The sequence below is a fragment of the Anolis carolinensis genome, chromosome 1 (genome assembly GCF_035594765.1).
Source record: "Anolis carolinensis isolate JA03-04 chromosome 1, rAnoCar3.1.pri, whole genome shotgun sequence".
Classification (NCBI taxonomy): domain Eukaryota; kingdom Metazoa; phylum Chordata; class Lepidosauria; order Squamata; family Dactyloidae; genus Anolis; species Anolis carolinensis.
In genome coordinates this window covers 194,266,216-194,290,905 of record NC_085841.1, presented here as the reverse complement: position 1 = coordinate 194,290,905, position 24,690 = coordinate 194,266,216, and the positions used below count along the sequence as shown (strand labels likewise).

General features: G+C 40.7%; 1 protein-coding gene across 1 annotated transcript in view; it reads right to left on the bottom strand.

Moving 5' to 3' along the window:
* Positions 1–11,250: 11,250 nt before the first annotated feature.
* The window catches only part of dnajc10 (DnaJ heat shock protein family (Hsp40) member C10), a 45,904-nt gene continuing 32,464 nt past the window's right edge, over positions 11,251–24,690 (bottom strand). The window contains exons 18-23 of the mRNA XM_008115486.3: positions 22,549–22,682; positions 21,097–21,150; positions 19,415–19,562; positions 19,012–19,131; positions 16,797–16,910; positions 11,251–15,108 (exon numbers count right to left, since the gene is read on the bottom strand). Of these exons, the coding sequence (XP_008113693.2) occupies positions 15,097–15,108; positions 16,797–16,910; positions 19,012–19,131; positions 19,415–19,562; positions 21,097–21,150; positions 22,549–22,682 (582 nt within the window). The 3' untranslated portion in view covers positions 11,251–15,096. The remainder of the gene's footprint in view (positions 15,109–16,796; positions 16,911–19,011; positions 19,132–19,414; positions 19,563–21,096; positions 21,151–22,548; positions 22,683–24,690) is intronic.

Sequence of the window (24,690 nt, the reverse complement as noted above, 5' to 3'; positions counted from 1 at the left end):
CAGTGGTGTTAGACGTAGAATCCTGTGATAATGTGGCATGTCTCATTAAGAACTACAGCCAATGTTTTAATATGGTGAGATGTGTTCCACACTGGGCATGTGTATTCAGCTAGAGAGTAGCAAAACGCAAGGGCAGATGTCTTCACTATGTCTGGTTGTGATCTCCAGGTTGTGCCAGTCAGCTATAGGCTTTTTTTTTCGTATCAGGAGCAACTGGAGTTGCTTCTGGAGTGAGAGAATTGGCCGTCTGCAAAGGCATTGCCCAGGGGACGCCCGGATGTTTTGATGTTTTACCATCCTTGTGGGAGACTTCTCTCATGTCCCCGCATGGAGCTGGAGCTGATAGATGGAGCTCATCCGCGCTCTCCCCGGGTGGGATTCGAACCTGGCAGCCTTCAGGTCAGCAACCCAACCTTCAAGTCACAAGGCTTTTATGCCCTAGGCCATCAGAGGCTCCTAGCTATAGGCTAAAGTAAGGTAATCACCTTTAAATGAAGGAAGGCAACTACAAAATACAGAAACATTGTGCTGAGAATCTGGTTCTCTGCCCCTTAAACTAATTGCTAATTTCAGATATTGCAGATAATAACTACTCAATGTCAGTCTTAAAGAAAGAAACCCATATCACTCCACTCAGCTTTTGTACATGGTATGGACCATCATCTCAGTCTTTTCTAGAATCAACAACATTCTTTAGAGTGGCTATATTTTCAATATGATTTGGACTACAATTCTCATAATCCCTTATCATTGACCAGGCTGGCTGGGGTTTGAGGGAGTTGAAGTTCTAAAACCTTGACTGCCGGCAGTAGTATAATCTAGAGCAGGGGTTCTCAAACCTTTTCAGTCAATCTCGTGCCTCTGCAAGATTTCTCAGTGTTTATTCCTGTTAAGCCCTCATTTAGTTGGAGTTTAGCGTTTTATGTATACAGTAGAGTCTCACTTATCCAAGCTTCTGGATTATCCAAGCCATTTTTGTAGTCAATGTTTTCAATATATCATGATATTTTGGTGCTAAATTCGTAAATACAGTAATTACAGCATAACATGACTGCGTATTGAACTACTTTTTCTGTCAAATTTATTGTATAACATGATGTTTTGGTGCTTAATTTGTAAAATCATAACCTAATTTGATGTTTAATAGGCTATGTTAAAAGGCATTGAATGTTTGCCAATATGTGTAATGTGATCCGCCCTGAGTCCCCTTCGGGGTGAGAAGGGCGGAATATAAATGCTGTAAATAAAATAATAAAATAAATAAAGGTTTCCCCTGACGTTAAGTCCAGTCATGTCTGACTCTCGGGGTTGCTGCTCATCTCCATTTCTAAGCCGAAGAGCCGGCATTGTCCATAGACACCTCCAAGGTCATGTGGCCGGCATGACTGCATGGAGTGCCGTTACCTTCCCGCCAGAGCGGTACCTATTGATTTACACACATTGGCATGTTTTCGAACTGCTAGGTTGGCAGGAGCTGGAACTAACAGCGGGCACTCAAGCCGTTCCCGGGATTTGAACCTGGGACCTTTTGGTCTGCAAGTTCAGCAGCTCAGCGTTTTAACGCACTTCACCACCGGGGAACTGCCAACTTAGCAGTTCGAAAATATGCAAATGTAAGTAGATAAACAGGTACCATTTTGGCGGGAAGGTAATGGGTCTCCATGTAGTTATGCCGGCCACATGACCTTGGAGGTGTCTACGGACAACGCCAGCTCTTTGGCTTAAAAATCAAGATGAGCACCAACCCCCAGAGTTGGACACAACTAGACGTAGCATCAGGTGAAAACCTTTACCTTTTACCTTACAATCAAAGAGCGTTCTGAACTCCACTGACAGAATTGAACCAAAATTGGCACACAGAACTCCCATGACCAACAGAAAATACTGGAAGGATTTGGTAGGCATTGACCTTGAGTTTTGGAGCTGTAGTTCACCTACGTCCAGAGAGCACTGTGGACTCAAACAATGATGGACCTGGATCAAACTTGCCACAAATACACAATATGCCCAAATATGATCACTGGTGGAAAACAGACCTCGACATTTGGGAATTGTAGTTGCTGGGATTTATAGTTCACCTACAGTCAAAGAGCCCCTTGAACCCCACCAGTGATAGAATTTGGCCAAACTTCCCACACCAAACACCCATGATCAACAGCAAACACTGGAAGGATTTGGGAGGAATTGACAGTGATTTAGGGAGATGTAGTTCACCTACCTCCGGAGAGCACTGTGAACCCAAACGACTATGGGTCTGGACCAAATTTGGCACAAATATCCGATCTTACCAAAGTTAATATGTTTCGGATTGAGGGGAATGGTTTTGTCATTTGTCAAAGGGGTCTTTGAGGACCCCTCTGATCCCCTCTTGACCCCCCCCTCCCCCCGGAGTCTCCTAGTTTGAGAAATGCTGAACTAGTCAAAGTGGCAGCCTCTCGGGCTGCCTGAAATCTTGCAGGCTGCATAAAGCCCATGGGCCGTATGTTGTGCAGGTCTGATCAATTGTTGAATTGATTGAACTGTTTACTTGGTGACACACTGCTGAGAGCTGTTCGGCAGTGGAACTCTCTCCCCTGGGCTGTGGTGGAGGCTCCTTCTTTGGAGGCTTTTAGGCAGAGGCTGGATGCCACTTTGACTGTTGGGGGTGTTTTGAATGCCATTTCCTGCTTCTTAGCGGGGGGGTTGGACTGGATGGCCCATGAGGTCTCTTCCAACTTTACTATTCTATGATTCTATGATTCTATGAAATCTACACTGTCAGTCTGTATTTTTCGTTCCCTCTGTCACCATCCTTCCTATGGTGATGTTGCTAAAAAAACAAAAACCCTCTGGCTGAATAGAGCTGGAGGAAGAAAGGGGAAGCTGGGTGGCCATAAATCAGTGGTTCTCAACCTGTGTTTTGGTCTTCAACTCCCAGAAATCCTAACAGCTGATAAACTGGCTAGGATTTCTGGGAGTTGTAGGCCAAAACACCTAGAGACACACAGGTTGAGAACCACTGCCATAAAGAGACTTTATAAAACAGTGGTTTTCAACCTGGGGTCCCCAGATGTTTTTGGCCTACAACTCCCAGAAATCCCAGCCAGTTTATCAGCTGTTAGAATTTCTAAGAGGTGAAGGTCAAAAACATCTGGGGATCCCAGGTTGAGAACCACTACTATAAAAGGAAGATTCTTTGGTCCCTTCCACACAGCTATATAAAATTCACATTGAACCGGATTATATGGCAGTGTGGACTCAGATAGCCCAGTTCAAAGCAGATATTGTGGATTATCTGCCTTGATATTCTGGGTTGTATGGCTCTATGGAAGGGCCCTTTGTCAGAGGCTTTTTAAACTGGGGTATACCTGTACTGTAAAACAGGTGGGATGGTATTATTCTTATTTTTCTCCCTTAAGCACTACTGGTTGACTTTTTATTACATAAAATTACGCACATCATTACATGCAAAGGCACCTTTATATAAAACAGATATCTTCCTGTTCAGCTGAGCAAAAAGCAACATTAGCCACAGTAATAATGAAAATTTTCCTGCAGCTTTCCAGTTTTTTTAAATTTGAGGATAATATCCTTGGCAATGCCTGGCACAATCAGTTTCTGTCTGCTGTAATGTAGCTAATTGGTCCCAAATGCCTTCAGAATACTTTCAAAACCCAATGCTTAGGAGAGGAAAATGAGTGCTAATAATGAGGATTACTCTAAGCTTGGAAGTCATTATACATACCAGTCTCTTAAAGCCACAGCATCTGGATCTGAAATATGCTTGGGGCATATCTTAAGTCATTTCGAGGGCAGGCTTAAAGACAAACAATAGAAACAGTGTTTCTCTCGTGGGTTTGAGCAGGTGTAAGGTAGATGTGGGGCTGACAAACCACAGGCTTGTGGGATCTATTTTGTTTTTCCTTTCATTACAGTCCCAAGATCTACCACGCAGAGACTGGTGCAAAAAAATATATACATTTGGAATTCAATAATTCCAGATTTTTAAGTTGTGTATCAACATTTAATAGGTTCACAATTGTCTTGCAACTGTCCCAGAAGCTCTCTGATGCTACTCCTTTAAAACAGGTGAGACTTGAAAAACCTTCTCAGTTTAAGACAAACCACAAAGGCCACATCTACACTGACCATTTAATGCAATTTGAAGTTTGCCAGGCCACAAACTCCTACAAAGGGGAATGTAAGAAAGCCATTAATGTGCATTATTAGTGCTCTGTGGTAATCACGATATGAGCCTCCAGGATTTCCATGTTATCATCTGCACAAGGAACCACTTTTGTGAGTAGTGATTTGAAACTGCATCAAATGCTCAGTGTAGATGGGGCCAAAGAGATCTCCAAGTAGGAAATCAGAACAGAAAATAAGTATCAAAACTACTTGTAACTGCACGATACCAAAATATAGAACATATGCATGAAGGATACATTCCTGGACTTTACATGGAACGTAAAGTCTTTTGGCCCAAGAATACCATAGAATGAGGCTGCACATCCTGTGGCCCTCCAGTTGTTTTGGACTTCAGCTCCCAGAGTTCCTGACCATTGGACAAGCTGGCTAGGACTTCTGGGAATTGGGGTCCCAAACATCTTGAAGGCCACAGGTTCTGCAGGCCTGACATAAGAGTCACGTTGGAGGACCTAGAAAATACCTAGCGAGGATATATTATTTTGTTGGACATGGATAAGTGTAACCAGAGATACCAGTCCTGCAGCTACTGGGGTCAAATTTTGTATGTTGAAAAAAAAAGTCCATAGACACCTAAGACATGTTTTAAAATCCCAAATATGTCCACAAAGGTTGAAAACGATACACGCTGCAAGGCTGGAAGGTCACAAGTTGTGCAGGCCTAACATAAAGCTACGTTGGATGACTTTTGGACCAAGAATACTATAGAACAAGCCTGCACATCCTGTGGCTCTCAAGTTGTTTTGGACTTCAGCTCCCAAAGTTCCTGACTACTGAACAAGATGGCAAGGGCTTCTTGGAGTTGGTGTCCTAAACATCTGGAAGGTTACAGGTTGTGCAGGCCTGATACAGAGTCACGTTGAAGGACTATTGGCCCAAGAATACCGTAGAACAAGCCTGCACATCCTGTGGCCCTCCAGTTGTTTTGGACTTCAGCTCCCAGAGTTCCTGACCATTGGACAAGTTGGTGAGGGCTTCTTAGAGATGGTGTCCTAAATATATGGAAGGTCACAGGTTTTGCAGGCTCAATACAGAGTCATGTTGAAGGACGTTTGGCCCAAGAATACCATAGAATGAGGCTGCACATCCTGTGGCCCTCCAGTTATTTTTGACTTCAGCTCCAGAGTTCCTGACCATTGGACAAGCTGGTGAGGGCTTCTGGGAGTTGGTGTCCCAAACATCTGGAAGGTCACAGGTTGTGCAGGCCCAATATAGAGACACATTGAATGACTTTTGGCCCAATAATACTGTAGAACAAGCCTGCACATCCTATGGCCCTCTAGTTGTTTTGGACTTCAGAGTTACTGACCATTGAACAAGCTGGCGAGGGCTTCTGGGAGTTGGGGGGCCCTAAACATCTGGAAGGCCACAGGTTGTGCAGGCCTGACACAGAGTCACATTTGAGGACCTAGAAAATACCTAGCGAGGATATATTGTTTTGTTGGACATGGATAAGTGTAACCAGAGATACCAGTCCTGCAGCTACAGGGGTCATATTTTGTGTGTTTTTTAAAAAAAGTCCATAGACACCTAAGTCATGTTTTAAAATCCCAAATATGTCCACAAAGGTTGAAAACGATACACGCTGCAAGGCTGGAAGGTCACAGGTTGTGTAGGCCTAACACAAAGCTACGTTGAATGACTTTTGGACCAAGAATACTATAGAACAAGCCTGCACATCCTGTGGCCCTCAAGTTGTTTTGGACTTCAGCTCCCAAAGTTCCTGACTACTGGACAAGATGGCGAAGGCTTCTTGGAGTTGGTGTCCTAAACATGTGGAAGGTCACAGGTTGTGCAGGCCCAATATAGAGTCACATTGAAGGACTTTTGACCCAATAATACCGTAGAACAAGCCTGCACATCTATGGCCCACTAGTTGTTTTGGACTTCAGCTCCAGAGTTCCTGACCATTGGACAAGCTGGTGAGGGCTTCTGGGAGTTGGGGGGTCCTAAACATCTGGAAGGCCACAGGTTGTGCAGGCCTGACACAGAGTCACGTTGGAGGACCTAGAAAATACCTAGCGAGGATATATTATTTTGTTGGACGTGGATAAATGTAACCCGAGATACCAGTCCTGCGGCTACAGGGGTCATATTTGGTATGTTAAAAAAAAGTCCATAGACACGTAAGACATGTTTTAAAATCCCAAATATGTTCCCAAAGGTTGAAAACGAAACACGCTGCAACGCTGGGGACACTAAAGGCCACTTTGAGGCAGTTTTCAAACATTAGGAAATGTGCCTTAGTACAAGACTAGAGGGAACATGGTTGTGTAGTGCTTCTCTAAAAACAGCCTTGTTATGAATAAGGTTTGCAAGGGGAACTGAATGAAGCCGGAGAAAGAGCAGCCCTTATAGAAAACAGAAATAGAGACAGAGAGGAGGGGGAAGGAAGGAGGTGCAAGCGAACCCTCCCCTCTCTTGGCAGATTAAGATCTTGTCCAGAGGCTGAGCCAGCAAAGCAGCTGCTGAGGCTTAGGATAACATGAAGTGCTACCAGCTGAGTCTCATTACCCGGCCTCCCAAAGGTAACTTAAAACCATGCAGAAATCACATTAATTTTGGTAAAATTTATCTAACATGGCACGAGTAGGATTTAGTGACTGCAACAGCGTTTAGGAGCTCAGTTTACATTACAACGAAGCCAACTGATTAAGTTCAGTGTGCATCCGATGGTTTGTGTTATGCTTGATACACAAGAAATGCAACTGAAGCAAAAAAAGAACTTTTTCTCCTGGACTTTAAACATGCTCTTGTTGTTTTTTGCATAAGACTTCAGGAATTGGTTAACAACAACAACAACAACAACAACTTTATGTCACAAGTACCATCTGTCAGTAGTAAAAAACTGGTGGGATAACAAACCTGCAAAAGTAGTGGAAAACAAATACGCAAAAATGCTGTGGGACTTTCGAATCCAGACTGACAGTTTTGGAACTTAATATACCAGACCTCACAGTTGTGGAAAAGAAAAAAGTCTGGATTATTGATGTTGCCATACTGACAGTCAAATTGACAAAAAACAACAAGAAAAATTCAACCGTTATCAGGATCCCAAAATCAAACTGCAAAGGCTCTGGCATAAACCAGTACAGGTGGTCCCAGTGGTAATCGGCACACTGGGTGCTGTGCCAAAAGATCTCAGCTGGCATTTGAAAACAACATTCACAAAATTGCGATCTGTCAACTGCAAAAGGCCACCTTACTGGGATCTGTGCGTATCATCTGAAAATACATCACACAGTCCTAAACGCTTGGGAAGTGTTTGACTTGTGATTCTGTGATACGAAATCCATCATATATATCTCATCTGCTGTGTCATACTCTGTCTTTGTGTCAATAATAATAATAATAATAATAATAATAATAATAATAACTTTATTCTTGTATCCCGCCCCATCTCCCTGAAGGGACTTGGGGAGGCTCACATGGGGATCAAGTCCAATAATACACAATAATATACATCAACAGAGGTACATTTAACATAATATCCAATAAAATCAATTAAAAAGCAGCTCAACAAGGCACAGTGAGCATATTCAGAAATTGGAGGCAGGCGGTTAAAATTACGTATGTGCAATAACTGACAGAACACTGATGAGATGGACCATAATAAAGTGCAGTTGCTTGGTATAGGTGGAGGCATGGACAATGTCAGATTATACCGAATTAGTCAAAAGCACATTGACATAGCTATGTTTTCAGATTTTTCCGGAATGTGGCCAGGGTAGGAGCTAATCTAATATCTCTCGGGAGGGAATTCCAGAATTCCAACTATTGTGTAATTCGTGTTAGTTCTATATTGAGGGCCCCTGCTCCACGCTGTCTTTATAGGTGAAAAAGCCTTCTCCAGTTTTAAATTGGCAATCCCATGTGGAATGAAGTATTGTGACGTAGTTAATCTATAGTCATTTCTTGAAGGTCAGGTTTGTAGATGACACATCCATTTAATATACTTGTGAAAAATACTACCCCCACCAGGACAGGGATTTATTGACAAACCCTTTTCACAATAACAATAGCAAAGCTAGCAAAAATGATAAAAAACATTGGGGACTACTAAAATCCCACTAGCGAACCACTGGTGGCACACAATAGGAATTGTGACGTGCACTTCCGTCTTCCAAGAAGCTCAAGTGAGGTATACTATCCTCTTTTCTTATCCTCACAGCAACTTAGGCTGAATAATAACATTATACATTGAACTTCAAGGCCAAGTATGGATTTGAAATCCTAGCTCGACATTTCACCTTACAGCCCCAGTGGCGAAGTGCATTAAAGTGCTGAGTTGCTGAACTTGCAGACCGAAAGGTCCCAGGTTCAAATCCCAGGAGCGGCTTGAGCGCATGCTGTTAGCTCCAGCTCCTGCCAACCTAGCAGTTCGAAAACATGCCAATGTGAGATCAATAGGTACCGCTCCAGCGGGAAGGTAACGGTGCTCCATGCAGTCATGCCGGCCACATGACCTTGGAGGTGTCTACAGACAACGCCGGCTCTTCGGCTTAGAAATGGAGATGAGCACCAACCCCCAGAGTCAGACATGACTGGACTTAACGTCAGGGGAAACCTTTACCTTTACCTTTTACCATTTGGAAACATTATTGAAACTCAGTTTCACTTTCTCATTTAACTCTCAAAGGTCTTTGCATGCTCCAATTTTTTTTTTTGAAGAAAATGCCACATGGGAACCTTATTATGATTGCCACATAAGAGAATGAAGAGTTAATATGTTCCTGCCCCTTCGTGCCATTTTCCCAACAAAAATACACCTTCTTGAAAGTGCCACTTGCCTTGGGAGAGGAATTAAGAATGACCCTCATTCTGCTATTTTACAAGTTGCTGTGCTTTGGGATACTGCCAAGTAGCTGTCCAGCTGTGTCTATATTTTCTTAAACACACACACACACACATGGGAGGAAAATCCAAAACAAAAAGCCAAATAGACGTTCCACATCTGATCAAAACACCAGATGTTAAGATATGACTTAACGTGCTCTTAACGTGCGTGCTCTCTATTGGGTGTCAAAAGCCTTTTGGCACAGATGCCACCAGTTGTCTGTCCAGAACTCCAGTAGTGATGGTGAGTGCTAAAGAATGACATAATGTTACAAAATCAGGGCTGTCCCACCTTGTTCTGTTGCCTGAAGCAAAGCAGCACATGGTGGCCTCTTGCCAAATCATGGCATATAGTACCTAAGGTCAACCATATTATTTTGGTACCCAAGGCTAAAAGGTCTCATAAATACTTTTGCACTGAAGTAAAATACATGAAAAATCAATAATTAACCATTTCTTAAGTGATCTCTTCACTTTGCCGAATGATGGGGCTGCTTGTGTTGCTGATATGTGGCTAAGGCAGAAAATCAAAGGCAGCCAAATGTATTGGGGGGGGGGGCAAAACTGCAATGGCAAAGGGTGGAAGGATCTACCTCTTGTAGTGAAATTGCCTATAGTTACATATCAATTTGGTAATGTTTCCTGCCATGCAGAAAGTAGATATAGGGTCCTAAGAAGGAAGAAGACAAGACAGAATGACATTACTTACTTACTTAGGCGATCCCTCGTAGCTCGAGGATAATAGTCCTCCAAGTGTAGTGCGTAGGTGGCTGTGGAGACCTGTTCTAGACCCGTATGTTCTTCCGCAGTGAAGAGATTGATTTCCAGACAGAAGGTGGTCCTGGTCAGGGTTGACTTGACGCACCTTCCTCTTGGCATTTTTCTCCCTTAAACCCTCCATCGTGCCTCTTTGAATTTTGCACCACAGTTGGTCACAGCTGACCTCCATTTAGAGTGCTCAAAGGCCAGGGCTTCCCAGTTCTCGGTGTCTATGCCACAGTTTTTAAGGTTGGCTTTGATCCCATCCTTAAATCTCTTTTCCTGTCCACGAACATTACGTTTCCTGTTCTTGAGTTGGGAGTATAGTAATTGCTTTGGGAGACAGTGATCGGGCATTCGGACAACGTGGCCAGTCCAGCGGAGTTGATGGCGTAGGAGCATAGCTTCAGTGTTGGTGGTCTTCACTTCTTCCAGCACGCTGACATTTGTCCGCCTGTCTTCCCAAGAGATTTGCAGGATTTTTCAGAGGCAATGCTGATAGAATCTTTCCAGGAGTTGAGTGTGATGTCTGTAGGCAGTCCATGTTTCGCAGGTGTATAGCAGGGTTGGAAGGACAATAGCTTTATAAACAAGCACCTTGGTCTCTCTATGGATGTCCCGATCCTCCAACACTCTCTGCTTCATTCAGAAAAATGCTGCACTCGTCAGGTGTTGTATTTTAGCGTCAATGTTGACTTTTGTGGAGAGGTGGCTGCCAAGGTAGCGGAAAAGGTCAACATTTTCTAATGTTACACCATTACACTGTATTCATGGTATTGCAGAGGGATTGGCTGAAGACTGCTGGAAGAGCACTTTGGTTTTCTTGATATTCAATGCAAGGCCGAGCTTCTCGTATGCTTCTGCAAAGGCGTTTAGAGTGGCTTGTAGATCTTCTGAATGCGCACAGACTATGTTATCATCAGCATACTGGAGTTCTATAACAGATGTTGTTGTGACCTTGGTTTTGGCTTTCAGTCTGCTGAGGTTAAATAGCTTGCCATCAGTCTGATAGATGATTTCCACTCCGGTGGAAAGCTTCCCATCAACAAGATGAAGTGTCATAGCGATGAAGATGGAAAATACGGTTTGGGCAAAACACATCAGTTTGACACCTGATTCCACTTTAAATGGGTCGCTTTGGGAGCCATTGCTGTCCAAGACTGTTGCCATCATGTCATTGTAGAGGAGCTGCTGGATGTTCACAAATTTGTCAGGGCACCCAATTTTTTGCAGGATGGTCTAGAGAGCACTGCAATTCACTGTGTCGAATGCCTTTGCAAGGTCAATGAATGCCATGTACAGAGATTAATTTTGTTCCCTGCATTTTTCTTGGAGCTGTCGTACAGTGAAGATCATGTCCACTGTTCCTCTGGAGAGGCAGAAGCCGTTCTGGGATTCTGGGATTGTGTCTTCCAGCGCAGGTTAGAAGGGAGATACCTCGATAGAATGACATACTACTAATGGCGAAGATAATATTTAATAATTATTTTTGTTTATTCAATTTTGCTATTCATAGTCTACTTTTCTCCCAGCATGGGATTCAAAGCAAATTAAACAAGGGCCTGTCTTCACCCCTTTACTTGCCCTGTATTTTTGCAAACTACATAAACCATGTGTTTGTCTCATTCACTTAAATTCATTTAGAGTATCCAGGTATTCCTATACTACCTCTTTACCTATTCTGTGCTTCATTTCCCTTACTGCATCATCTGCTCCATTTCCCCCATGTTGAACACTGCTTTTCTTTTTTTGGAGAAGAATGAGGAAAGTAAATATTAAGTGGTCCTGCTCGTATTAGCATTTTACCGTCTTTACACAGAGGCCCAAACATTTCTTTGTTCTTCCTTTTTGCTATGTATAGACATAACGAAATCCTCCCTCCCTTTGATTGTTTTTAACCTCACTAAGAAGCCTAAGCTTGGACTGAGCTTTAGCTTTTCTGATTTTCTCCCTACATCTGCTGGCTATTTATTTGAACAATTAATAACTTTTATTTGACTGGCAAATTATTATACACAACTTTAAATGGGTAGAGGTGGTTATGGGCGATTGAAAGCAGTGTCATAAGGGTGACTGGCATACAGAAAGATACAAACTGTAGTTGGGTGGTAACAGACATTCTTGCATTGATTGCCACCTCCATGAAAAATTCTTGTTAAAGCTGTTCTGCACTGGAATCTATTTCCATTGTATATAACTTAAGGGAAATCAAGATTGATAAAGCCTTGAGATGGAAAGAATACTGAAAGTATCTGAAAAATTGCTGAAAAACAAGTTTTTCAAATGTTTAGCAATCTTGTCAAAAAAATTCTAGACTTATACAAATCTTTACAGTTGGTGACTTATTCTGTACTGAATTTTAATGTGGAAACGGCATATAATCTCTAGAAAGATTTTTTCTGAGCAGAAAATACTATTTTCTGTACAGAATTACATGCACATTTTGTGCAGAATGTCTCTAATTGTAAACAGGCTTTGGAAACTGCGTGGTTTTGAAATATTTTCATGTAGTTTACTAAAATGACTTGTTTCCTTTGAGAAGAAACTTTGTTAAGAATGATATCCCTAATGAAGCCACCAGCTTTGTATTGCAGTCTGTTGGGTGCTTTTGCAAGTCCAAGATTTTGCCAATATCATAGAAGTAAAGTCTCCGATATATGCATAAACAACACTAGGCAGGTAACTGGACAAAGTAAATTCATTTCTGAATATCAGTCATCCAGAGTACTGGCCCATATGCTTAAAACATGATGGAGTTCGATTACATTTCCTGTGATGTAACAGAGGCTGATAGTGGCAAACAGCAGAATGACGTTGTAAACCTATATGTTGACTAGATACTTCACACAACACAAGGAGATTCTGATAATATGATCTGTGATTCCACATTTGCCTTCCTGGGAAGAAATCTCATTGAACTGTGATACCAAAAAGTATATGAGTACATTAGGATTTAGAAATGCAAGAGAACATCAGCCCAAGTGTAAATGTAAAAAAGCAGATAAAATATTACATTGTATGCAAATTTCCTCTACATACTTCTTCCTGTTATTTTATATGAAGAATGGGGAAGTGTGGCCCTCAGCATACTTTAATTCCCATCTGCCTATGGTGAGGGATGATGGGAGCTTAGACCAGCAACATTTGAGGAGATGCATCGTCCTCATCGCTGGCCTAGACAAGGAAGGCTTTAAAAATCTTACATTATTAGATGTACATCTACATGATGAATGTTGATCTCAGTGAAAGTTTGGCTGCTTAACATGACCTCATAAATACATTGCGAAAAATACTGAATCAGAAAAATTTAGACATTATCCAATACTGTTTTTGAGGTTACTAACAGCTCCTTTTAAAGTGGAGGTTACAAAAACTAATTGTAGGAAACCCTGTAGCAAGGCACAGCAGTATGAAAGCTGAAAAAAATATAACACACTGGACAAAAACATCTATTTTTGCATATTATGAAAAGTTCAAGAGATTAAGTAGGAAATATCAGCAACGGATGAAACATAACCAAAATATCTCCTCACCACTAAACCTAAAATACTGTGGTGTATAATTCAACCAATTTTACATTTTTATATCTAGTACCATAATGTACTAAGGAAAGAGTTCCCGATACCTTGAAAATTGAGTAATCAGAAGGTGATCTAATTACCCATTATCATTTAGCCTGATTATAATGGGATAATCAAGATTATGACGCAAAACAGAATTTGTAATCTCACTCTTGAAGATCTAGCAATTTAATAACAGAAACATCTTCAAAGTTGAGGTGCCACACGTGTGAGTATTAAAAAATAATTGTGGATGATGGAATCGTCTCACTTTAACTAAGAGAGTTTGCTCTTTGCATATGCTGAGTTATTTAAATGCACAAAACGCCTGCCTTTACTAACACATGCAAAGGATGGGCAGAATCCACTGTTTGAAAAGGTGGCATATTACCCAACAGGTACCCAACCGTTCCTTTTCAGTGAGAATAAAATTATCCTTCCAAATTTCCAATACAAGAGATCATGATTAATGTAAGGAGAGCAAGTACAGTACAGATACGATTACAAATGTTTGAAAACATTGGCAAGCATCTATTCAACACTGGCATAAACATACAGTGCATTTCTGTATCTCGAGGACACTACACATCCCATGCCAATGCTAGATTGACTGTCTAACAAAAAAAACCCTTCAGTGACCACTACATTCAAAAGGCACTTGCAATGCCGCACAAAAGCACAGCATTTACATGTTGCAATCCCTGTTCTGTACACAGGAGATTAGGCTGGTATGAAAATGGATTAAAACATTTAGCTCAGTATCCTGCTTTGAAACCTGCACAAGTTTGGTGCAGAACAAGTTCAAATTGTTCTGTTCTGCAATCAACACATAGGTTTTTGGATAATTATTATTTTTTTGCTACGAACATCAGCTCTGCTGTGGGAAAGCTATGTCTGCATTTGTAACCAAGTTTACCTGAACGCAAGTCCAACAGAGAGGAAATGGGCTTAAGGAGCCATGGAAATAGCCTTCAGTCAAATAGCTACTTCAGTCAAAGCTGTTTTGCTGCCTCCTAGCGGACTAGGTGCTGCATATCATAAAAGGACTCCAGTAAAATTGCTCTTTAGGCACATGCAGGCATGTTCCCAAAGCCCAAATCTATACAAGGAAGCTACTCCATAGAACAGACTGAAAATCAGGGAGTCAAGCTTCTTTTCCACCATTCTGACCAGTTTATACTGAAACCAACACAAAGATTTGAGTGCTCTTCCAAGTCATCAGAAGAATATTCATGAGACTGAATGCCGCAGAAACTGAACTCCCTACTTTTCAGCAACTTAGTGAATCCTATACAAAAAGCTCACTGGTTATGATTCAGAGGTAAAACAGTTGTTGAGATAATTCGCTTACTTCCCATGGGAAGCAGAAATTGTTCTCTTCTAGCTTTCTAGCCTACAGAGTAGCCTGTTTGTCCACTGTTTCACAAGTGGGGTTAGGTTTCCATTTCAGCGCAAAGTAAGACTCTTCTGTAAGGAGAAAGAGAGATTGAGAGGACTGAAGGAAAAATCCGACAGATGCCCTACTGACCAAGTTTTAAGTCTGTAATCAGAGCATTAAAATCCTCCACAGGACAGAGGTAGCATATTGTCAGGACTGCCAGTCTCATTTGGATGATTCAGACTCAGTTGTGAAGCATCTATGGGAAAAGCTTGGGTGTCCTTGAATCCCACGGCATTACTATTTCCTTCCAGAAGAACAAAGTCCAATATTTCAACATGGTGGCAGCCTTGGTATCTTTGGAATTCATTCCATGACTCAAAGTTCATCCTGAGGGTCAGAAAGAGCCAAGGAGAGTGAGGGAGAAAACAAAAGAAAAAACAGTTAAATGAAATACGTTGTAAAATATTTCATTCATATATCATGAAGCTTGGGAACTCTAGATTCACTTGGTTGGAATCAGTGGTTCTCAACCTTTTTTTGACCAGGAACCACTTTGAATGGGGACCTCTCTCCAACATTAGTACCAAAAGGGTTACGAATCAGTTTTTGGTCAACTTTAGATTCAGTTTGGTTATTTGGGGTACTGATTCCGAAAATTGCATTGGATAGACCACATCAGCTCTAGTTTCTGATACAGAACATATGCCATCCAGTAGTCACCATCTGCTCACCCACAGAAAACCATATTTAATAATCTAGAACTGATGTGGTCTATCTAATGCAATTTTCTGAATCAGCACCCCAAGTAACTCCAGGAACAGGCCTAAAAACAAAGACACAAGGTGCCACATGGAATGGCTCCGCTTGGGGAGGGAGGAAGAGAAGCAGCAGTCAGGAGGCTTGGTGTTGTACCTTTCATGGGTAGTCAGCCTCCCGTCATCCCAGTTACCTCAGCAGCGGTGCAGTAACAGTGAGGCCGCAGACCATATCTTAGTTCTTGGGAACCACTGGTGGTCCACATATCACAGGTTGGGAACTATATTTAACACATGCATTTTTGTTTTCATATGGCTTCGTGATGACTTTGACTTATGGTGACACTCTCTTAGGGTCTTCTTGCGGGAGTTCCTAAGAGGCTGAGAGAGTATGATCTGTCTAGGGTCATCCAGTCAGTTTCCTCAGCTGAGTGGGGATTTGATCTCTGGTCTCATGAGTCTTAAACCACGCTGACTTAGATACTTATATAACAATTACTTTTTCTAATATATTTTTATCAAAGTTGCTCTTCACACTGTACAACAAGTTAAAGAAATATGCCTCTTTGCTAGTTATTAAATATGTTTTAAATGCAAACATTCCCTTCCTCCTTTGAAATGCAACACAAATAGCACTATGTAACAAAATTTGAAAAAAATTCTGTTCCTGGCTTGAAAGTGTGATTTCCTCTTTAATTGTGTGGTATTTACTCTGAAAGTAGCTGTTATACTCCCGAAACTTCGTTTTTGTGGTTCCCATAAATTATGTTGAATTGGTTGAGACTCTGAGATATTCAAGGAAAACTATAGCAAAATGTGCTGCAGGATGTCCCGCAAAAACAATGTTTTTGCAGTTTAATCAACTTTTTCCATGTTATTTATCTTATTTTTTACCCGGCCTTTCTCTATCCCGAAGGGGACTCAAGGCAGCTTACATATGGCAACCATTAGATGCCTTAAAATACATACAGAGTCTTAAAATCAATTAAATTTAAAATTAATGCATAGTAAACATTTAAAACATTACATTCAATATTAGAATCACATCATCCGAAAATCATAGTCCAAGGCCGTTCTGTTGTCAATTATACATAATTCCAAGCCTATTATGCTAGAACCAATTAGGAAATGACATTTATCACCCAGGAACAAAAATCATGTTACATAGTGTAATAATCCTGGTTTGACTTAGCAACAAGGTCTCTAGAAGAGGAATATTTAAATTTGCTTGGATATGAGTTGTGTATTCAATCAGTTGTATCAACACAGCAATTAATTCGAACCACTGGTATTCATGGATCTCAAAACAACATGACCCACCTTGTTCCTGGATGATTTTTTCCTCTTATTTTTTATTTCTTCTACTTTCGCTGTCAGTTTTTCAGCTATAGTTTTCACATCAAGGCTGTCTATGTGTTCTCCAACTGCATTTTTCTTTAAACAAAAAACAGAGCAAGAGAGAGCGAAGGTTACCACATTTATGTGTTGAATCAAACAAATTGCCACTACAACTATGAAAAAAATATTGCCATTAAAACCTGGCAATCAAAGGATTATCTCGACAAAAATATTCTTGCCGTTTTATTTTAAGGAGAGGGGAAGTAGTAAGTCAGCTCCATACCTGTTCTACTGTTAAGACTGTACACCTACGTTTGCTGTGACATATGTATAATCTATGTACTCAAGGACTTTCTTAGCTGCCACAGTGAATCAGCTGCTTCACTGACAAAATCATTAGAATAAATTCATAGTTTGGGTTTCTACAGATGAGTCTGGGAGCAGTTGTAGAAGATAAAGAACTGTTGAAAGGGAACTGGGAGTGTTCCAATGCAAGAAGTTCCCTTTGATGTTTTTGGTTCATTTGGGGCATATTCTCCTTCTCATTTAATTTTCTGGAGCATGTAGGGCAGCCTGCCAGCTGTTAAGAATTATGGGAGTTGGTCCAAAGCACCTGGAGGGTCAAAGTTTGCTTAAGCCTGATAATAGGGTCTTGTGGGATGAGTTTGGTGCTTTCGTTCTTTGCCCCTAAGTCCTTTCCAACTTATGATGATCAAAAGCTAATCTATCTGGGGTTCTTGGTATGATTTGTTCGGAGGGAATTTGCTCTTGCCTTCCTCTGAGACTGAGTGAGCGTGACTCACCTAAGGTCACCTAATGGGTTTCCATGACTACCCATGGGTTTGAACCTTCATCTCCAAAGTCCTACCCTGTTGTCTCCAAAATAAGACCTACCCTGAAAATAAGACCTATCATGATTTTTCAGCATTTCTGAGGATGCTTGAAATATAAGCCCTATTTCAAAAATAATCCTTAGATATACAGTAGAGTCTCACTTATCCAAGCTTCACTTATCCAATGTTCTGTATTATCCAACGCAGTCTGCCTTTTAGTAGTCAATGTTTTTGTAGTAAATGTTGCAATGTTTTGGTGCTAAATTCGTAAATACAGTAATTACTACATAACATTACTGTGTACTGAACTGTTTTTTCTGTCAGTTTGTTGTAAAACATGATGTTTTGTAAAATCATAATGTAATTTTATGGTTAATAGGTTTTCTTAATCCTTCCTTATTATCCAACATTTTCGCTTATCCAAGGTTCTGCCAGTCCGTTTATGTTGGATAAATGAGACTCTACTGTAGTTCAATTATAAAGTCAATTTGGAAAAATAAGACTGCCCCTGAAAACAAGACCTAACACATCTTTTGGAGCAAAAATTAATATAAGACCCTGTCCTATTTTGGGGGAAACAAGGTAGGGCTGGGCTGTGGAGCAGCTGGTTAGTAGCCAGCTGCAATAAATCACTACTGACTAAGAGGTCATGAGATCAAAGCCCAGGTCGGATTAAGCCCCCGACCATTAATAGTCTAGCTTGCTGTTTACCTAAGCAGCCCGAAAGACAGTTGCATCTGTCAAGTAGGAAATTTAGGTATGCTTTATGCGAGAGGATAATTTAACTAATTTACAACACCATAAAATTGCCAGCAGCGCGTGGTAGGAATTAAGAAATAATACCATCAAGGACTCGGTGCCACAAGTGGACGGTGAAGCGGCAGCTCCCCGTGACCAGAATCGAGCATACCCTCATGAAAGCTAGAAGCTGGAAAATGTTAAATTGCCTCTGTGTGTGTCTATATGTCGTATGTCTAATGGCATTGAATGTTTGCCATGTATATGTGCATTGTAATCCACCCTGAATACCCTTTGGGGTGAGAAGGGAGGAATATAAATACTGCAAATAAATAAATAAATAAATAAATAATAGTCCAATGCTCAAACCCTACATCACTCTGATTTGGGGAGGAAATTTTCAGGAAGCACCAAAACACCCTGGAGAAGCCATAGGAAGCCCACACTTTCCTTGCTACTTCTATGAAGTCAGTATTGTCACTCCTCTGCAATATGATTTTGAGAGGGTCCTTTTAAGCCCTTCCTGAAGATATCCAGGATTGCAACCAGGATTGACACATGCAAAGCAAGTACTCTACCAATGAGCTACGGCTCCCCTCATAGCTAAAAGCAAACATTGTTATTACCTTTGTTCCCAGATAGGGATAAAACTTAACCGTTGGATATGCCCTGATTTCAGCAGACCGACAGATATGAGCATGAGCTTGACAGTCAACTTTCCCAGCTTTCAATTTTCCTTTAACAGTCTTTAAAAGAAAAAGAAAGGAGAAGAAGCGAAGTGTTAAAAGTCCACTGCTCACTCCACCTTTCCAGTAAAAAGAAAACAGCATTCAAGTTAGGTAATAGTGAACTGAAAACAAAACAAACAACAAAATCATTAAAAGCACCATTGCAAAACAAGGCAGAATCTGAACTAAAAAAGCACACATAGGGGATGATCCTACATATTTTTATTCTGGCTTAATGTTTAGGTTCATTTATAGAGCTGATATTTTAGTCCATTAGTGCTGCAAAAATAATAACCTTTACCTTAGCTAAGATCTCAAATTCTGGTGCAAAATTTTGGCAAGGGCCACACCAAGGCGCATAGAAGTCAATGACCCAGTGATCTTTCCCATTAAGGACTTTGTCAGTGAAGCTCTGAGGTGTCAGATCCAGAGATACTTGAGGTAAATACCTTTAGAAAAAGAAATAGGATCTTAAGTTTGTTACATAAGCCACTTTGAAAAATTATTCAGTAACAAAATTAGCACTTTCATGTATTAGCAACAAAATTAGCACTTTCAACAGCATATAGTCTTTACCCTCTGTTCATTTCTTTATCAGGGATTAGGGCCATATGAATTGATTTTAAATCTTATTAGGCATTTCTAGGATCATGGACAACAAAATCCATTTTAAAAACAGGTTGGTTATCCTTTATCCGCAATATTAAATCTGAAATTACCCACATGGGTAGCTGACATTGTAATCTCTTTGCTTTTTGATAATCCAATACATAAAAACTTTGTTTCATACATAACATGACTTGAATTGTGTATAAAAGTACCTTTAGGTTATGTGTACAAGATGTGTATGAAACATAAATGAATTTCATGCTTAAGACTTGGGTCTGATCTTCAAGATATCTCATGCAAATATAGTTACTGCAGAGTCTCGCTTATCCAACATAAACGGGCCAGCAGAACGTTGGATAAGCAAAAATGTTGGATAATAAGGAGGGATTAAAGAAAAGCCTTTTAAACGTCAAATTATGTTATGATTAAAAATTAAGCACCAAAACATCATGTTTTACAACAAATCGACAGAAAAAGCTGTTCAATACACAGTAAGGTTATGTAGTAATTACTGTATTTACGAATTTAGCACCAAAACATTGCAATGTATTGAAAACATTGACTACAAAAACACTGACTACTAAAAGGCAGACTGAGTTGGATAATCCAGAATGTTGGATAAGCGAAGGTTGGATAAGTGAGACTCTACTGTATTCCAAAATCTGAAAAAAAAAAAATCTGAAACTCAAAACACTTTTTGAGTCCAAGCATTTCAGATGCTGAACTGGTACTGTAACTCATTACTGTAGTTATTAGTCATTACTAAAGATGGGAAGGCCTGGAAAAAACCCACAAAAATTGGGGAAAATGCCATCCCCTCTGCCCCCCAATTTTTCTGTTTTGTTCCATCCCCCTTGCCAATCTTTCCTGTTTTTTTTTCCAGGCCTTCCCATCTCAAGTCATTACTACTTCTACTACTGTTTTTGTTATTACATTCTTAATACCCTGCCTCTCCAACAGAACTGGGACTCAAGACAGGTTACAAATTAAAACAAACAGAATGTTGCTAAATAAATTGTATCTCATCCCTGAAATGTAATTAAACTGTCAATAACATGTCCAACAAATAAAAATGTATCATATAGTAGGAATCAGTTTTAAAATAAGTGCCACTTGTACAGCTTAAGTCATTTGAAAATGCAACAAAAGAGACATAAAATGCATTGTTTTAAAAAAAAAATGAGTACACAGATATAAGCTTTCCATTCACAAGAAATTGATTGACCAGAATTTCTGCTCTGCTTAGATTCGCTACATACTTGTGAGTGTAATGCATGAATAGCCTCTCAGTAAATCCCTGCTTCACCAAAATGTCTCAGCCACTCTTTAGCACCAAAAAGTCTGCTTGTGTTGTATCCCTCTGTAATAACTCACCCGAGTGCCCATCTTCTCAGTGAATGAGCATCTCTGTGCCAGCCATTGTAGCTACTGTTGGGAGATACAAATATAAAGATTAATCTATATTCAAAGAGACAACCTCTGAGATCTGAAGCACAAATGAGGTCTACTTTCCCTGAACTAGACTCACAACATGCTAAATTTTCCCCATGAAAAATCATGACATTTGGGTGGACGCTTGATTCCTCCCTTTGTTCCATTTGCCATGAGATTTTCTAGCTGTTTCTTACATAGGAGGAATTCTGAGACATGTTTTTGTTTATCTGTTTTTCATGTAGAAGTAAATGTGAGACATACTGTGTGCAAAGAAGAAACACATTGGTAGGTAAAGGTTTCCACATGACATTAAGTCTAGTTGAGTTCGACTCTGGGGTTTGATGCTCATCTCAATTTCTAAGCCGAATAGCCGGCATTGTCCGTAGACACCTCCAAGGTCATGTGGCCGATATAACTGTATGGAATGCTGTTACCTTCCCGCCAGAGTGGTATCTATTGATCTACTGACATTTGCATGTTTTCGAAATGCTAGGTTGGCAGAAGCTGGGGCTAATAATGAGAGCTCACCCCGCCCACAGATTCAAACCGTCGACTTTCCGGTCAACAAGTTCAGCTCAGCAGTTTAAACTGCTGTGCCACTGCGGCCCCAATAACATATGGTAACCAAAGTAAAATTACAGAGAGTGATCCATGTGGTATGGAATATCTTATGGATCATTTCTATCTCGCCTCAAGGTTATTATCCAGGTTCAAATATTTCTTTATCCTCAAGAATCTGGGTGGATTTTATTTGTACAAATCAGGCTGAAATTAGATAACACTTTGTAACAAAATTCAACACAAATTATGGTCCTGGTATGAAAATGTCATTCCTGTTTAATTGTGAAGGACTTACATTGAAAGTAATTGTTATACTCCAGAAACTTGTGTTTTGTGGCTGCCAATTGGTTGAGACTCTATGAGATATTAATTGAAAAACTACAGCAAAATGTGCCGCAAGATGTCCTGCAAAAACAAACAATCTGAGGTTTAATAAACCTTTCCCATGTTTTTATGATAGAACCAATTAGGAAATGACATTTATAACCCCGGGAACAAAAATTGTGTTACCTAGTGTAATTGTCCAATTCATATGTCTGGAAGGTGAAGTGTTTTACATTAAAATTGCCTTTAAGTTTTGAATATTTTATCTATGTCCCACCTTAGCCCCAATAATTACTTTAAATAGTGTGATTCAGTTACCACAAGTCCAAAGTAGCAAACAGGATGTAGTCTTCATCACCAAAACAATATAAGGACACAGCTAGTTCCTGACTGGGCAATTCAACACTTCTTTCGCCAACTCTTTAACAAAAAGCAGGGTGGTTTTTGTTTTGTTTTGTTTTTTTTGTGAGCCTTGAATTTAAAATCCGAGTAAATTGCATTACTCACTAGGACTGATAAGATGAAACTGATTTCTGTGGGAAGAGTCTTATTTCAGGATAACCTTGAACATTTTCTTGATGACAAAGAGAGAAATGCTTCTGGCAGTCCACGCTGCCAACAGAGATCAGTCCATTCACCAACTGAAACAGAGGAATATTATCCAACGTGAATTGCAAAAATATCTCCAATCCAAAGCCAAAGACGTATTAAAACACCCCCCTAAACAGTAACCAACGGATCTGCCTTCTTCGGAAGCTTGTCATCCTAATACAAAAGGTCAATGTTTGTTTAGTCTTTCATATTTGGAGGGCATACACTTTAATTCTGGTGAAAGAAGCAGGGTGTTGCAGACAGAATCATATACTTCTAAGCTTCCTTTGCAAAGATATAAAGGAAGAATCCTTTGCTATCAACGTGTGTGGACACCTACGACTGGAAAGTGAGATTCCTTTGTAGCCTTATTGCTATCAGGGCTATATTTCAGCCCCAGCATCCTGTACAGATAATGAATCTTTCTCTGTGTATGTCCTTCTCTCTCTTAACCTCTCTCTCTCATTTTGTGTCATGGCTATCTGTGCAAGATGTATATATAAATTGAGGTTTTAAAATTTCATCATGAAACCCTCCCAAAGCTCTTAAGCAGTGTTTAAAATCAAACAAGTTTGAAAGTTTAATCCTTGGCATATTCAAAGTGTGGTCTACAGGCTACAAGCAGTCCCAGGACCCCACTTCTATAGCAATTGAAACCCCACATCAATCATCCCAACCTCATGAATTTGATGGTCTGATTTCTATGCATTTATTTGCCCCCTAAGCACACAGTAAGCCTCAAATGCACGAGAACACACAAAAAATACCCCCACCACACCCTCACATAGACTCCAGGGCTCCATACTACCCACAGATATTTCTGTTTTTCTCTCCAGTCAACTCTTAAAATGGAAAGTACCTAGAATCATAGAATCATAGAATAGTAGAGTTGGAAGAGACCACATGGGCCATCTAGTCCAACCCCCTGCTAAGAAGCAGGAAATCGCATTCAAAGCACCCCCGACAGATGGCCATCCAGCCTCTGCTTAAAAGCCTCCAAGGAAGGAGCGTCCACCACGGACCCGGGGAGAGAGTTCCACTGTCGAACAGCTCTCACAGTGAGGAAGTTCTTCCTGATGTTCAAGTGGAATCTCCTTTCCTGTAGTTTGAAGCCATTGTTCCGTGTCCTAGTCTGCAGGGCAGCAGAAAACAAGCTTGCTCCCTCTTCCCTATGACTTCCCTTCACGTATTTGTACATGGCTATCATGTCTCCTCTCAGCCTTCTCTTCTGCAGGCTAAACATGCCCAGCTCTTTAAGCCGCTCCTCATAGGGCTTGTTCTCCAGACCCTTAATCATTTTAGTCGCCCTCCTCTGGACGCTTTCCAGCTTGTCAACATCTCCCTTCAACTGTGGTGCCCAAAATTGGACACAGTATTCCAGGTGTGGTCTGACCAAGGCAGAATAGAGGGGGAGCATAACTTCCCTGGATCTAGACGCTATTCCCCTATTGATGCAGGCCAGAATCCCATTGGCTTTTTTAGCTGCTGCATCACATTGTTGGCTCATGTTTAACTTGTTGTCCACGAGGACTCCAAGGTCTTTTTCGCACACACTGCTGTCAAGCCAGGCGTCCCCCATTCTGTATCTTTGATTTCCATTTTTTCTGCCGAAGTGAAGTATCTTGCATTTGTCCCTGTTGAACTTCATTTTGTTAGTTTTGGCCCATCTCTCTAGTCTGTCAAGATCGTTTTGAATTCTGCTCCTGTCTTCTGGAGTGTTAGCTATCCCTCCCAGTTTTGTATCGTCTGCAAACTTGATGATCGTACCTTCTAACCCTTCGTCTAAGTCGTTAATAAAGATGTTGAACAGAACCGGGCCCAGGACGGAGCCCTGCGGCACTCCACTTGTCACTTCTTTCCATGATGAAGACGACGCATTGGTGAGCACCCTTTGGGTTCGTTCGCTTAGCCAATTACAGATCCACCTAACCGTAGTTTTGTCTAGCCCACATTTTACTAGTTTGTTTGCCAGAAGGTCATGGGGGACTTTGTCGAAGGCCTTACTGAAATCCAGGTTATCCGTACAAAGTGTATGCAATTTATTGTGTCATTAATTAT